Raw genomic sequence first — 15,648 nt, 5'->3', positions numbered from 1 at the left:
CACTTGGGGGCATGGGGAGAGACTGCAAGAGAAACTAGATCCTGGTGTTGTGATTTTCTGCTGGCAAGGGCCATAAGCCACTCCAGGGCAGAAGGAGGCAGTAGCTGAGGAAACCATGGAAGGAAGGGGAGAAGGGGCAGCCTGCATACCTGGAGTGCCCTCTCCTCATTTATCTGCAGTGCAGAGAGCGGAGGGTGGTGGGGAGTGCTGAGGGGATGCAGGGCTGAGGGGGTTGTTCTCGGGATGAGGAAGTCTGGATGTGTTTATAGTCTGAGAGGAAACAGCTAGCAGACAGGGACCAGAGGAAAGCAAGGCCAGAGGAGTAGGTGGAGGTGTAGGGGTGGGATACACATTCCATAGGAGGTGGGGCCCCATCTACTCAGAGACTGGGTGAGGAGAAGAAATGTTGTGAAAAATATTTAGGAGCTAAGCAGTGCCCCTGACACAATGTGAACTGACGACAGCATGTCAATCTCTCCAGTCAGCACGATGTCACGCCGATGCTGTGTGTGTGTGTGTGTGTGTGTGTGTGTGTGTTGCCTGCATGCACAGAGAAGGAGGGGCAGGGAGTGAGAGGGGGAGAGATGGCACAAAAGGCACCTGATCTCTTGGCAATGGGATTATAGGTGATTTTAATGTTTTTCTTGAAACTTCTCTATATTTTCTAAATTTTTAATAATGATTATGTGTTACTTTGAGAATTGGAAAAAAAGCCATAAATACTACTTAAAATTATATTCTTCAGGAAATTACTTTCCATTGCTGCCTACAACGTCTGTGCATATCACTTTCTAGGATGATGTGGAGGGATAAGAGGAGTCCTGGGAACAATGGGGCTTGGAGAATGGCTCGTTTTGCATTAAGGTGAACTGATTTAGTGGAGCTGTGGACCTCTGGACATGCTGCCCACTGATGCTTGTCCTCTGCTCAGAGCCAGCTGGAGTCAAGGAAGGACGGAGAGGAATTTAGCATTTGTGCAGCCTCCAGGTGGTGGGGTAAATCAGAATGGGTATGGAATGTCCTCCTGGGAGAAGCCATGTCCTAGGCCATGTGCCCAGGGGGACATCCTGCCCTCAAGGGGGTGAAGTGGAGGCAAGATTGGAAAAACCAAGTCAGGGAGCAGCAGTGAGAGCCTGCCCCAGCCCTGGAAAGGAAAGCAGGAGGAAGAAGCAAGGGGCAGGGATGTCCACCTGTACTGCTCTGAGTGGGGGTGGTGGCCCCTGAGCCAGGAAATAAGGTCATCTCCCAGGTCTAATAGTCACCTCTAGGGTGACCTTGCCATGCTTATCATGGGCAGAGAGAAAGGTTGGCATTAAATGATCTCCAGGGGTTGATTCTTCTCTGACAGGCTGAGGAGAAGCTGGGAAGGCTGTGGGGAATGCCTGGGGCAGAAAAAAGATGAAAATATAAACTCAGCTAAAAGCTTATGCCATACTTGACTCTGATATGAGGATATTTTATTACCTGGCAGCAATGTGCCAGATGAATTGGACAAAGAAGGTCATAATGTAAAGCATTATTGTTAATACGCCATAATTCTCCTGCAAAATCCTCTGTATGTATAAGACGATGATTGTGGAACTCACAGGAGTTTTGTCTCCAGCAACTCTTGCTAGCCAGGATGAACCACAGCTCTTTCATGTCACCAAAAGATCACTGGCCACACACACTGTGTATAAAGCACTGTAGCAGGGAATACTATAACATGACATGGCACCATACAATGCAACACAATGTAACAACATAATAAAACATAATATCCCAAAAATGAGGCTCAGTGGCTGCCCTAGATGTGCTGATAGGTGGAAGAAGGGTGGATATGGGAACTGTCACTGGAACTGTCTCCAGAACTTTGCTTATAAAATGCCAGTCTCTAAGCAAAGCCCTGGAGAGCCCAAAGGTGGAGGAATTCACTTTGCAGGCAGGAGCTGAGAGGGCACTGAAGGAGGGGCAGAGCACCGGAAACATTTCCACCTCCTGAAGAGCTCCGATCAGCCATCCTAGAGCCTAAAATATCACCCAAGGAGGTTTATTTAATGACCTCAGACTGCAGAATCTTCGCTTCTACTTTACAGAATTGACAACCTCAATTCCGCCTCCATAGCTCATGGCTGATATGTATCCCAAGCCACAATGAAAACATGGATGTAAGATGCCCTGAACAAGCTGCCAACGAGCACCCTGGAGGATTTGGAGAAAGCTGCAGCCCCCCTTCTCCAGCAATATCAGGGCTCAGGGACTCAATCAGAGAAGCCCCAAGGGCTGCAAAGGACAACATGGCCACCAAATGTGGCCTGATGGGAAGAGACTGAACAGAGGGGCAGCCAAGCAGAAGGCAATGTCATTACCTGGGTTACCCTTGATGAACCCTGAAGCTGCTGAGTCTTCTGTGAATGCATTATCCTTATTATTTAAAAAGATCTGTGTGTTCCAGTTTGGTGCAGTGTATCCTAGTGTATTAATTTGGTATTATTTTATACTGAGATGGTCCAGGCCCTGCCATAGGAACTGTGTGATGCTCCTACAGTCAGCACCAATGCCAGGCCCCAGCAGCAGTGTGGCTGAAATATCTGGGTGGGCAGGTGCACCCTACACCAATGGGCTCTGACCACAGTAGACTTTCCGAAATCTGATCACCTCTCCTAGGATGTGTGAGCCAAGTGAGGGAAAAAGGGAGGGAGTGTGCCTGTAGGAGAGACCATGAAGTATGCTTTTCTTTTGGTATTTTGTTGAAAATACTGTGGTTTCTATACTGCAGCAGGACAAACAAACCATGACTTATCTTTCACAATTTATGCACTTGATTTCTTATAATCTGACAATGTGTTTCTATTTCTCCCATGTTCTCTCTTTTCCCTTTTCTTACACACTACCCTTACAGCTAGGTCAATAACTAGTAATCTTGATAATAATTCTCTCTCCAGGGCCCCATGCAGAACCTCATCAGACGTGACTTCAGAGACCTCCTCTCTGACAGGTGAGGGAGGCGTCAGATTTTCAGAGAGAGAGGCTGCCTTGCCTGGGGACACACAGCTAGCCAGTGGCCGAAGCAGCAGTGGATGCAGTTGTCCTGATCCTGATGCATAGTTCAAGAACCTTTTTTTTTTTGTTTTTTGTTTTTTTTTTACATGTGAAAACATCTATTGGGCAAACGGAAAAAACATTTGACCTCATATTCCTCATACCTGACATGGTAAGTTAATTTTTTTTTCTTTTTTCTTTTTCTTTTTCTTTTATTTTTTATTATTATTATTATACTTTAAGTTTTAGGATACATGTGCACAACGTTGCACCAGCTCTTTTGTAAATCAAGATTTTGTTTTGATCTATACACTTGTAGGTGGTATAGAGAGTGAAATGAAAAGATGGTTTGCACCAGTGACATAACTCATCCTAGTGAGTGCCATCCTTTGGTGTAGCTATAAGGGTGGGGGAGCTAAGATGTCCCTTTCAGAGGCCTTATACACCAGCATCAGATTTGGTGATAATTTAAGGTTATCCAATGAATCTGCATCTCCCAGAAGGCTTAGATGGCCACTGCCTATCTTTTGGGGCCTTTGGAACCAAGTGATGTTTTAGGATTATAAGGGACATACTGCTAACCAGAAGCAGCCATCTGTACACACTCCTGCTCCTACTCTCGGTGACAGCTAGAGAATGAGTGGAAAGCCAGCTGACATCTGATTGGTGACAACCAGCTCCCTCAGTGTCAGAGCTCAAACTTGTAATAAGTGCCTGGCTTTATCCAAAGTCTCTGAAACCTGCTATCTGGTGATGCTAAAGCCATGCTAACGGGAAGAGAATTTACTGGAGGCTGACTCAAGGGCAGCAGTCTGGGGAATTAAGCTTGGCTCCTGCGAGGAAATTAGGCAGAATCAATTAAGGATGCGGGCAATTGAGGCAAAAAGAGAGACATTAATGTTGGATGTTAGAACGTCAGAAGGAAACTGGACCAGCAGTTACAAGCTATAGCACTAACCAAAAAACCCCACATCAGTAACTTGGGAAAGACAGAAGGAAATGAATGATGTTGTGAAAATATCTGAATTCCTCCCCAAATTACTTTATTAAATCAGTCTTTAATGAGGCAATTTCAGGGAGGTGGAATGGACTGGCAAAAAGTAATGATATCCGCCCTGACAACCAAGCAGGGATAAATCAGCAAGTGCAGATTACATGTCCTCAGCTATTAAGGAATTAGCTAATTAATTTACCAAACTTTTGGCAGTTATTTTAAAGGTAAAGAGAGTTAGTAGAGGGATGCATAGATAGGTTACTGATCTTTAAAGAAACAGTTAAAGGAATTCAGGGGACTGTGAGCTATTTTTACACATCTCAGGCAGTGTGAGGAGTTTTGCACATGGTAATCGCCATGTTGGAACTAACTTTAAATGATGCAAAATGTTAGGGAGAGTTTTAATGATAAGCTGCAGGCCAGAATAGGGCCATTGTTAAGTATCTGGACCAGGGCAAAAAGCTGACAGTTTCACTCAAGGCAAGTGTCAATTTTCTGAATCTATGTAGGCTGGCAGAATCTGTAGGAAAGTTCCACAGAGCAAAAGGACTCCAATCAATACTCAAGAAAGACAAGATAGGTCAAAAAACAGCCACCCCAAAATCGGGTTGGTAACCCCCGAACTGCAGTCTCATTGAGTCCTATAGCCCTGCCAGGGAGGCAATCTAGTCTCCAACATATAGATGAGAGCACTGAGGCTGCAAGAGGTTAAGGGCCTTACCAAAAGGAACAAAACTAATAGGTGGTAAATTAAAAACTGGGAGCCAGGTCTTTCTGGCTTTAACTTTGGCACTCCTTCTAAAGGATGCTAGGATGCTTATACTGGATCAAGGAGGCGATACCACTCTAAGTGGTAGACCCAGGTCTTTCTAGCTTCGAATCTGGCATTCCTTCTACAGTATGCTAGAGAGCTTATACTGGATAAAGAGGAATATATCCCGGAACTGGAAAAATACTAAGCATTTTCAAATTTGTAAAATCAGAGGAAAATAATCATGTTCTGAAAGATGCTAGGCACAAATGGAGCTAAGAGACTCGTGGCTATTTCATCAGTTACTAGAGAACTCCACATTCCATTCCACATAAGTCTGCTAGGAATATCCTGTCATTTCTATATGTGTCTATTGAGGGCCTACTGGGTGTAGGATTCTGAGATGGGTATTCGCAGGGGAGGTAGAAGCAGAGAGGAGATAAAGGCAAATATAGACGTATACAATCGACAGGATGTATGACAACAACTGAGCACGGGTAATTCTGTATGCACAGAACACAGTCTGGAAAGGAATATGACCAAATGTCACCAGCGCTAGCTCTAAGTGGTAAGATTCAGAGTAATAATTTCTTTTTTGCTTTAGTGCATTTTGTAAACCATCTACAATGAGTGGTATTTTTTAAATTTAAAAATGTTATTAATTGAAAGCATAAGGCAACACATGAGTTTGGTGTGCAGCTGGGCTGGGGGTACCAAGGAAGGGGAAGGTTGTGGGCTGTCCTGGAGCGGGGCCTGGAAGGAGCACTGGGGAGAGGGAGCAGGTGTGCATGCAGAGGTGGTCAGGAAGGTGGTGTCACACAGTGCAGGGCTGGGAACTTGGCTGAGGTCAGATTTTGGAGGACTTTGCCAGACAGTGTGAGCCTTTAGTGGTGTTAGGAACCCAGGACCAGGGGAGCCTGGACAGAGAGGCCAGTGAAGATCCAGATTCCTGGAGAGGCCCACAGGCAGCAGGAGGTATGCTTGGGTCTGGGGTAGGGGGTGGGAAGCAGCCAGGGTGGCATCTTCTGTACCCTGACCTGCCGTGGCTGCCTCTGGGGCTGTGGTCTCAGGGATTGGCCTTGAAAGTGAGAAAAGGGAAGAACAGGAAGCAGAGCAGGAGGCTTAGAGTAACTCAGCAGCTGGGTAGGTACCTGTGCTTGGCAGTGGTGATGGGGAGCAGGAGGCAGCACAACAGGGGGTTTGGGCCAGGAATAGGTTGCATGCACCCAGTGCTCAGCAGCTGCCACCTCTGCAACACTGGGGCCATCACAACTGGCGGCCTGTGGACTAATGTTACGCTTGGTTTGATGAATTGCCACCTGCAGTTCTGGTGGGCTGACATCTGGATGCCTAAGAAGACTCACTCCCAGAAGCCTAGAAAGACAGTGGGCAGCTGTTCATCCCCCCCCCGGGGAGGGGTTCTTTGATGGCCCCAGGGCTAGCTGACTGTTTTCTGGAGGAACCCAGCAGACCTCAGAGGGTAGGCTCAGGAAGCTGTGGGGGTCAGTGGCCATCCCCTCCCCCCACCCCACATCTTGAGCCTGTTTTGAGTCACTGGGAACTGGCAATGGCCCGTTCTCCTGCTCAGGCCAGAGCTGTCACCCACCCCAGCAACCTGGCCATATGCCCACTCCCAGAGTGCTGAAAATGGAGCCCAGCGACTCCAAGAGTAGCCGCTTCCTAGTGATTCAGCTGTCCAACTGACAAATCTTTTCAGGTGGGAGATCTTTTGTTTCCCCCAAAAGAGGCCCCCTGTGTCAGCCCTGAGGACAGCCTTTCACAGTCCCCTTGGCATCTGCAGCCACTGTCCTCCCGCCCCCAGGCCTGCCATTCTTTTAACCTTCAGCTGCATAGAGATGGGAGAAGGCAGAAAAAGGGCTTTTTATAACCAAATTATCTCTGTGCATTCATCTGCCATTATGTTAATGCATCGTGAAGCCCGGCAGATGGTACAAAGTCAATTATGCTGGTGTTAAAAAGGGAGAAATTGACCTTTTCAGGACTTACTTGGGTTCCAGAGCAGAGTTTGCAAACTCAGGTTTCAGGCCTGGCATGTGGGCAAAGGCACATGGCACTGTGGAAGAGGGAGAGGGATGGGTCTGGTGGTCAGCACGGGGACTCCTGTCTCTCGTACCTGCACATTCTCTCAAAGAGGCCAGCATAGCCGTCACAGTTGGTCTTCTGGGTCCGCAGGATGTCAGTGGGTTTGAAGGCTTGGCGATCCTTCTCTTGAGCAGCTGCAATGTCGTACTCTACAGGGCAGGTGAGGGGATCATGAGGAGCCTGAGCCTGGGAGGCGAGAAGACTCCACCCCAACCCCCAGCTGTGCTCTGGCCGTCACCAGCCCCAGGAAACTACAGTGGGCTGAATGGAACTAGAGCCCCAGCACAAATGGGATCTGGGAACTGTCACCTCTTTGTGCAAGTGGTGAGAGGAGGAGCAGGCCTTGGCAGAGGGGGCCACTTGACTCCCCAAGCCTCTGAGGAGGGGCTAGGAGGAGAAGGGACCAGGACAGTGCAGGGGCATGGGGCTTTCTCTGCTAATCCCCACCACACAGCTCTGCACACAGTTCCAGTGAAATCACTCATCCCGTCTTCCTGCAGCCCGAAGGCCTCATGCTGACCCATGGGGCACACAGAGCTCGTCCCCAAGTGGAGAAGGCTGCTCTCCCACAGCCTGTCACTTCACTAAGGAGGGGATGAAGACATTGCGAAGAAGCCTGAGGCCTGTGGTGAGGCCCTAAGGCAGAAGTCTCTGTAGCTATTGAGGACCCATTGAGACTGTGTATGTGTGTGTTGGCATGGGGATAGGAGCAGTAATGAAGTCCTATAAATGCCCTATTTCTGACCCTGCCCCTTTAAGGCACAGGCACAGCTGGTGGAATTGGGATGGGAGCTGGGGGTCTCTCAAGCCTTCACTTTGGACCTTCTACCTGTGCCAGGTGAGCTCGTTCTCTAAGCTGCATTCCAAACTGTTGTTCCAGAAGAATAAAAGAAAAGCCCAGTGGCAGCAGGTCAAGAAAGACCTGGCTGGTCTTTATGTCAAAGGACTAGGAGTCCACCTCGTGATCTGGCCCTGCCCACTCTCATTTGTGTTTGCAAGGCAGCAAGGGGCAGCATCCCTTAGCCACCACCTCTGCAGCTCTGCTTGACCCCGGAGCTTCCCAAGGCCATCCTGTGGAGAGCTGTGGGCAGCTGCATAGGCCCAGGTCCCCAGGTGGCTCCAAGAACCTTGGAGACTGGGCTGGGACCAGTGGCCAATGTTGCTAGTGTGGGAGCAGGAAGTGGAGAACTCGCTTTTCCTGGTCCTGGTATTTAATGAACCCTTTGGTGTTGCAATCACTTTTCAAACAGCTGCAACTTCTCCCCACCAATGGTCATCCTTCTTGGAGATGACCTGCTGCTCTGGGCTCTCATCTCTGTGGAGATGAGACAGAGGGAAGGCTGGGACAGAGGGAAGGCTGCTGCTGGATGAAGTTTCCAGCTCTGGGCACTGGCTATGGGCAGAAGGCTGCAAGGGATTCTCCTCCAACTAACTTTCATGGAGACTCATAGCACATGGTGAATTTTATCCTCCTTGGTTACTCTCTGGTTCATCAGTCCAGTCTTCCGGGTCCCTCTCCCCCACCTTTCATGTCATTCTGCACATATGAATAAGCTGATAGGAGTAGAGGCCTGCAGGGAATGAAAGCAAGGGATTCTAGAGCCAGCCGTGCCACAGGTGGGCCTACCTATGTGATGGCAGATCCAGATCCAGATGGCGCGGACCCTTTCCAGGTCAGTGTGGGCCTCCTGGAGCAGGTCACTCATCAGTTCGTCTAGGCCACTCTTGGCTGTCACCTGGGGAGCAGGAAGGGTATGCTGTATTAGGGCCTTGAGGAGGGGCTGTTGGGGGCCCAGCATCTTGCACCTACAGCCAGTGCTGCTCTTTCTCCAGGTAGAGAAGCTGGAAGAGAGGTCCTGAGAAGCAAAAGCTGGCTGAGGACAAATTGGGAGGAGGTGGAGGAAGTTGGACCGGGAAGGTGGTGCTGACCAGCTCAATCACAGGCCCTAGAGCCACCAAAGCTTTTCTCTGCAGATCTGGGGGCTAGCCAGGCAGGCATCTGGACAGCTATAGCAGCCCCTGGTCATGGTCAATACTAAGGATTTAACAAAATCCTTATCAAAATTCCAATACCTTTTTGTGCTGAAATGGAAAAGTCAGTTCTCAAATTTCTATAAATTCCAAGGGTCTCCAAGTAGCCAAAACAATTTTGAAAAAAGAACACATTTGAAGGACACAAGTTCCCCATTTTCAAAACTTATGGTGGAACTACAGTAATCAAAACAGTTTGATACTGTCATAAAGATTACATAGACAAATGGAATATAACTGAGAGTCCAGAAATGGACCCACATATCTACGGTTAGTGGATCTTTGACAAGGGTGTCAAGTCCATTCAGTGGGGAAGGAATAGTCTCTTTTATAAATGGTGCTGGGACAGTTGGGCTTCCACATACGAAAGAATAAACTTGGATCTCTACCTCATGCCGTAAACAAAAACAACTCAAAATGGATCAGTGACTCAAATATAAGAGCTTAAACCATAAAACTCTCAGAAGAAAACACTGGGGTTAATCTTCATGACCTTGGATTTGGCAACGAATTCTTAGATATGGCACCAAAAGCACAAGCAACAAAGGAAAAAACAGATAAAAGGGCATTCGTGAAAATAAAAAATTTCTGTGCATTAAAGGATATCATTTAGAAGGCAGAAAGATAACTTACAAAATGAGAGAAAACATTGCAAATCATATATCCAATGTCAAATATCCACAGTAAAAAAAGAACTCCTACAACTCCACAAAAACAAAACCAACCCAATTCACAAAGGGGCAAAGGACTTGAACAGATATTTCTCTAAAGAAGATATACAAATGGCCAAAAAGCACATCATAAAAAAATGCTCAACATCTTTAGTCATGAGAGGAATGTAAATCAAAACCACAATGAGATAGCACTTCAGACCTACTAAAATGGCTATTGAAAAATGAAACCAGAAAATAATGTGTTGGCAAGAATATGGAGGAATTGCAACCCTTGTACGATACTGGTGGGAATGCAAAATGGTGCGGCTGCTGTGGACAACATTTTGACAGTTTCTCAGAAAGTTAAATGCAGAATTATCATATGATCTGGGAATTGCAGTCCAAGGTATACACCCAAAAAAACTGAAGGCAGAGACTCAAACATACATTTGTTTCCCCAATATTCATTGCAGCACTATCCGCAATAGCCAAAAGTTTAAAAAACATCCATCCATGAATGAAAGGATAAGTAAAATAGAGTATATACAATATATACAAGGGAATATTATTCAACTATAAAAAGAAGGAATTAAGTTCTGTATACGCTACGACATGGATGAACCTTGAGATGCTAAGTGACATAAGCCAGACATAAAAGGACAAATATTATATGATTCCACTTACATGAAATATCTAGAATAGGAAAGTTCATAGACAGTAAGTAGACATTACCAGGGGCTGGGGGAGGAGAAATGGGAATTTCATTGCTTAATGGGTACAGAGTTTCTGTTTTGGGTGATAAGTATACAACATTGTGAATATAATTAATGCTAGTGAATTGTACAATTACAAATTATTAAAATGGCAAATTTTAGGTTATTTTATGATTAAAAAAAGAACAAATTAGCTTTCTTCCTAGGGGCCCTCAGGGAAACAGGGCTGAGGTTGCTGGAAAGGTGGCCCTGTTTAATCTCTGTAGAGAAGCTGGGGCACTGGATCCTGCAATGGTGCCCACACTCCCCTCAGCTCCCAGCTTGAGGGTACTCCAGGACTTTGTTTTTAGCTGGAAACATCTCACTGCTCACAAGGGATTCCAGGACTCACCTGCTGACCACTGGCCCAGGACACTGGCACTCTGACCTCTGGAGACCTCTGGGCCCCTGTTCTACTCTCTCAGCTGCGTTCTGTTTCATTTTCTTCTACGTCCAGCTCCAACACCACAGACTTTGCCCTTGTCACTCTCCCGGGGCCCCAAATGGTACTCAGCATTGCAGGCCTGCACTGCAGCCTGGAGTCCTGACTTAGCCTTCTACTTCAGCGCCATGGCTTCCGGTCCTTTGGTCCCCACCTCCCGGCCCCACCTGGGCCTGGCTTGCTCTGGCCACTCCCTGCTCTGTGGCTGCGTCTCTGGCCTTCGCTGGCTTCCTGGCACTGTTTTCTGAGTATGGCCAGCAGCCTGACCCATCCCTTCTGATGGCCATTACAAAAATCCGGGCCCTTTGCAGACTCCCGACCCCACCCACTTTCCTCACTCACAGGTAATGGCCTGGCCTCCAGTTCACAGCAGGCCAGGTGGCACTTCCTCACCAAGAGTCTCATCCTCCCCTCCTGCTTCAGCCATCTCTATGTCTCAGGTCTTCTGCCTTTGCAGGGACTTCCCCTCTTCAATCAATGGCCTCCTTCTCCTATGTCCTCACCTCCTCCCTTCCTTTCCTGGCTGCTCCATGCCCCCTTGTTCCCCTACCTTAGGACACCCTCCCACTCTCCTCAGTTCTGCTGATGTCTAGCCTCCCCGTCTCTGCAGGCTCCTGTGGGATCTTCTCCTCACTCCCCACTACTCACCTCCTGCTTGCTCTTCCACCGACCTGAGGCCTGAGGCCTCCAGCCCCTGTGCACTGCCCCTCTGGAGGTAAGGTGCACTTTGATGCTGCAGTAGCCGACACGAGTCTGTCCTGATCTCACTTGAGCAGATAGCACAGCTCACACTGTTGACCACGTCTGCCCCAGGGAGCCCCTCCCTGGACCTTCCAGAACTCTGACCCTTCCTGGCTTCGCCCCAGCCTCTCTGATGGCTCCAGGCCCTATGGGCTTCCTCTGCCCCCGCAATAAGATGCCCATCCTATGGCTTCAGCTCTTAACGAAATCTGATGACTACCAATCAGTGTCTCCAGCCCAGACCTTTCCAAGCTTGTATATTCAGCTGCCCAGGGGGCATTTCCCCTGGATGTGCCATAGTCACTAGAACCCCTCATATCCCAAGCACACTCATCCCCTAAAACTTGCTCCTTCTCCCTTGCTCCTCATGAGGAGGCACTGATCCACCCTCCAGGAGTCAATCCAGCCATCTGGGAGCCCCTCTCCCCCACCTCCTACCCACTCCACACCCACTGGTGATAGAGTTCTGCCCCTTGCTCAGGATTGGCCTTTCCACTCCTCTGTTTCCTCAATGTCTCCACTTAATCCAGGTCATGTCTTCTGCCAGGACAGGAGGATGTCCTCAACTCATGTCCTTGCTTCTCATCTGGCTTTCTTGATCCTTGCACCCACCATCCACTCATTATTTCAACAAACAAGGTTCCTGAGTACCTACAAGGTGGCCTTTTTAAGGCCATTTAATGTCCTGACTTCACAAAAGGGTTCAGCACCTTGTTCCTCCTATCAGACTCTCTGTGCTGAAGCTCCTGCCTGGCTCCAATGCCTCCCATATGTCCCTAGTGTTTCAGCTCTTCATCTGCCCCTCCCACCTGCACCTGAGACATGCTCAGGGCTAGAGACACGAGAGCGTGGCAGCTCATGCACTTCAGAGGTGAGCACAGCTGTGATTATAGTGGTCCTGGCCATCTGCATCCTCCACGGTCCTCCCATCCTCTCCTCTCTTCTTCCATGGACTGGAGGCGGGCATAGCTTAGGAGCAGAAATGCCAAAAGGGGCATGGAGAAGGCAGGTCAGGGCTGGCCAGAGGGGCCTGCCAATGAAGAGCTCCAGTGTGTGTGGTATGGGGTGGGAGCAACAGGATTGTGGGTGGGGTGGGGGAAGGAATGGCCTCTGGCCCTGGGCAGGGGCTGCTGCCTTGTGCCTTCTGTCCCCACCCATATGCTATGAAAAGGCATTCCAGGGCCATCCAACCAAGCCACTCAGGAAACGTTCAGGAGGTGTCTGGGGAGAGGCTTTGCTACCTTAGAATTCTAAGCCACCTTGAAGGGGCCCATGGTCGGAGTGGCCAACTCTCCTACCTGTGAGGCGTAGATATCCAATTTCTCAAACTGCTGCAGGTCCAGGGACATGGATTTCAGGCTGGATCGATCCCAGGGGTAGGCTGGAAACACAGGGCAGCTTGGTCAGCAGCTGAGACCCACTGAGGAGGGCTGCCTGGCCTAGGCCTTGCTGTCTCTTTGAGGAGCTGTGACTGTCCAACCTTTAACACAATTCTCAAAGCCTGAAACATTGAGCCTAAGAGCTATGTGGGAACTTTTCTAGAAGGGTCCCCTGATCAAGTTAGTTTGGGAACTATGGCAACTCCCATAGTCCTCTTAGAGGCCTACAGGGAAAATACTCCTGTTGCAGACTCTGAGAAGTCAGAAGTAGGAAACGGGCTTAACCTTAGTTAACCCAGTAGTTCCCAGACGTATTGATGATGGAATCTTCTTTTTCCCACCATTTGGTTTTCCATGGATTCCCTGTTATTTTTCCCAGGAATGAATGCTCTTTGCGGAGTGTCCAGGCAGTGCTGCTCATGCTCACAAGCTCAAGGAGGGAGGTCTGTGCCCCAGCCATGGCCCAGGGGTGGAGGTGCCAAAGGACACCTGGGTGGAGGAGGAGGACATGGAAAGGCCGGGCCATCTGGGTTCTGCAGGGTGAACTGCGTTTGGCACCCAGACAGGCTTCCTCCTTTGCCCTTGGTCAACTGGAGACTTGAGCATCTCAACCATGTGGGATGGCGTTCTGGTAACAGGGCCCTGAGAAAGGCTGGGCTTCCAAATCACTCACCTATGCTTAGCCTTACTCACAGGGAGCCTGCTGACCAGAGACCAAGCCACGAGTCAGGTCTCTGAGACAGAGATACAGGAAGGAGAGAAAACTCAAGACCAGTGCTGATGCAGGTCCAGCAATCATGCAAGCTTCCCACTGGACATAGGACAGCCATAATCAGCTGTTGCTGGAGGTTGCTGTGAGGCAGCCTGGCCAGTGGTTAGACCAACAGATGCATGGACAGCAGATCCCTCTCCCAGCCCAGAAGAGAGCCTTGGCTCTGGCAGAGTCTTTCTTAACCAAGGGTCCCTGAGTCAGGCAGATCAAAATCAGGGAAGCTGGGTGGGAAGACAGGATGGGGGTGGGAAGAGTTGGGACCAAAGAGGAACTGATCCCCTGACCCAGGTGGACCCACCCACCTTCAGCCTCCATGTCGGGAGCCTCTGGGTGCTGGGCAAGTGAGGTGTGCTGGAGAGGCCCCAGGGTATGGTAGGAAGTCTGGGAAGAGTAGGGCCATGTGAGACAGCACCTGATGGACCTGCACTTCTACCTTGGTTCCAGTCTGGTTCTGACTTCCACCTTGCTGGGAGGGACTGGACCCAGCCCCCTGGCCTCAGGTACACATCTGTGGGATTCCCGGGAGCAAATCATGTTGTGATGTTAGTGTCACACTGCTCTCTGGGAGGGTGCAGCGTGTGGGACTCCTCTGCAGGGAGGGACATGTGGCCTCCCTGCCTGGTGGGGGACACTGCAGGTGCATTTGCCCACACATCCTCAGGGCTGCCACCATCAGTCAGAGTCCCTTAATCTGGTGCTATTAGACCTGAGAGATGTGGGGAGAAGGTGGGGAGGGGTGTGTGTCACCTCTAGGCCTGGCCCCAGCCCCTTCATGACCCTCTTCTGGGCCGGCATGGTTTGAGAGGCAATGCCCACTTATTGGGGAGCTCACCAATATTTGGGCCCAGGGGTTTCTTGCCTGGCCACCATGACTTATGTCATCAACCCCTGCCCTGGGTGGTCCAAATGCAACCAGAGAAGACTGGGGATACTCAGGCAGGCCGCTGCTGAGCCTTGCCTCTTCTCAGTGCCCTCTCCCTCTGCAGAATCTGTTCCTATCATTCTCTCACAAGAGCCATCAGGGTGACCTAAGTGCATTCAAAGTGGACTCACACATCGAACAGATTTCCATTCAGTATAGCTCTGCAAATGAGGTCTCCCCGCACTCCTATTTAGAATAAAGGTGGCATTTCTAAAATGGTATTGAAAACCCTATTACTAGTTTTCCCCTTTCTTCGTTCCATTTTCCAATATCTGAGCATTAAAAATGTCCATGATTTATGCCTCATTAAATCTACCTGTGAGGAGATTATATAAGATCTAAATATGATTCTACATAAATACATTTAAAATATCAGTGTCATTAACTAAATTATTCTGATTTTAAAGCAGAACAATAGGAAGAAGTATGGAGCTGCACCCCGCCTTAGGTAACATCTGGTCTACTGAGGGGGAAACTGAAGCACAGGGAAGGCAAATGAGGGGCAAAAGCAGGATTCCAACCCAGGCTGTCTATCATCCCTCTCAGTGTTTCTTCCTCTGCCTCACTCTGCTTATTCACCTGCCTCCTACCTTACAGACATTTGGCATTCCATTTAAAGTTAACATAATCCTGAATTATGATTTTAATATGTTTCCTATAATGGTCTGCCTTGTTATTGGTGGGGTTTATACTTTAGCTTTAGGATGACATCTGGTGCATGAGCTTTTTCCTTCTCCACCTGTGTCCATGGCAGACATTGCTAATCAATCACCTGTGTCCATGGCAGACATTGCTAATCAATCATGACACTGTTCCCCTCCTGAACCTAAAGGTGGCCCCAGCCTCTCAGCATAGCGACCCAGGAAGCAACTGTCAATTGGAGATTAGTCTGTGAGGCTAAACCCATGTGCTCTCTTGAGAATTGTCCTGGAAGACTCTGGAACTTACCATGGGCATCTTTTCCTCCAGGTTGTCGGGGTCTTGTGTTTCCATTTTTATCACCTTGTAAACCTACAATATTCCAAAGATCAGAAGTATAGATACTTCAGAAGAAACAGAAATGCAAGCACTGATGACTCACCTTCTG

General features: G+C 48.8%; 1 protein-coding gene across 5 annotated transcripts in view; it reads right to left on the bottom strand.

Annotated features, from left to right (window-relative positions):
* KY (kyphoscoliosis peptidase) overlaps positions 1–15,648 on the bottom strand; it is a 51,287-nt gene that overhangs the window by 12,324 nt on the left and 23,315 nt on the right. For all 5 annotated transcript variants that reach the window (XM_055295346.2, XM_055295347.2, XM_055295349.2 and 2 more), the window contains 4 exons: positions 15,510–15,572; positions 12,787–12,869; positions 8,497–8,605; positions 6,901–7,018 (listed from right to left, as the gene is read on the bottom strand). In XM_055295346.2, coding sequence (XP_055151321.1) covers positions 6,901–7,018; positions 8,497–8,605; positions 12,787–12,869; positions 15,510–15,572 — 373 coding nt within the window. The remainder of the gene's footprint in view (positions 1–6,900; positions 7,019–8,496; positions 8,606–12,786; positions 12,870–15,509; positions 15,573–15,648) is intronic.

The sequence above is a fragment of the Symphalangus syndactylus genome, chromosome 10 (genome assembly GCF_028878055.3).
Source record: "Symphalangus syndactylus isolate Jambi chromosome 10, NHGRI_mSymSyn1-v2.1_pri, whole genome shotgun sequence".
NCBI lineage: Eukaryota > Metazoa > Chordata > Mammalia > Primates > Hylobatidae > Symphalangus > Symphalangus syndactylus.
This window is presented reverse-complemented; position numbering and strand designations above follow the sequence as displayed.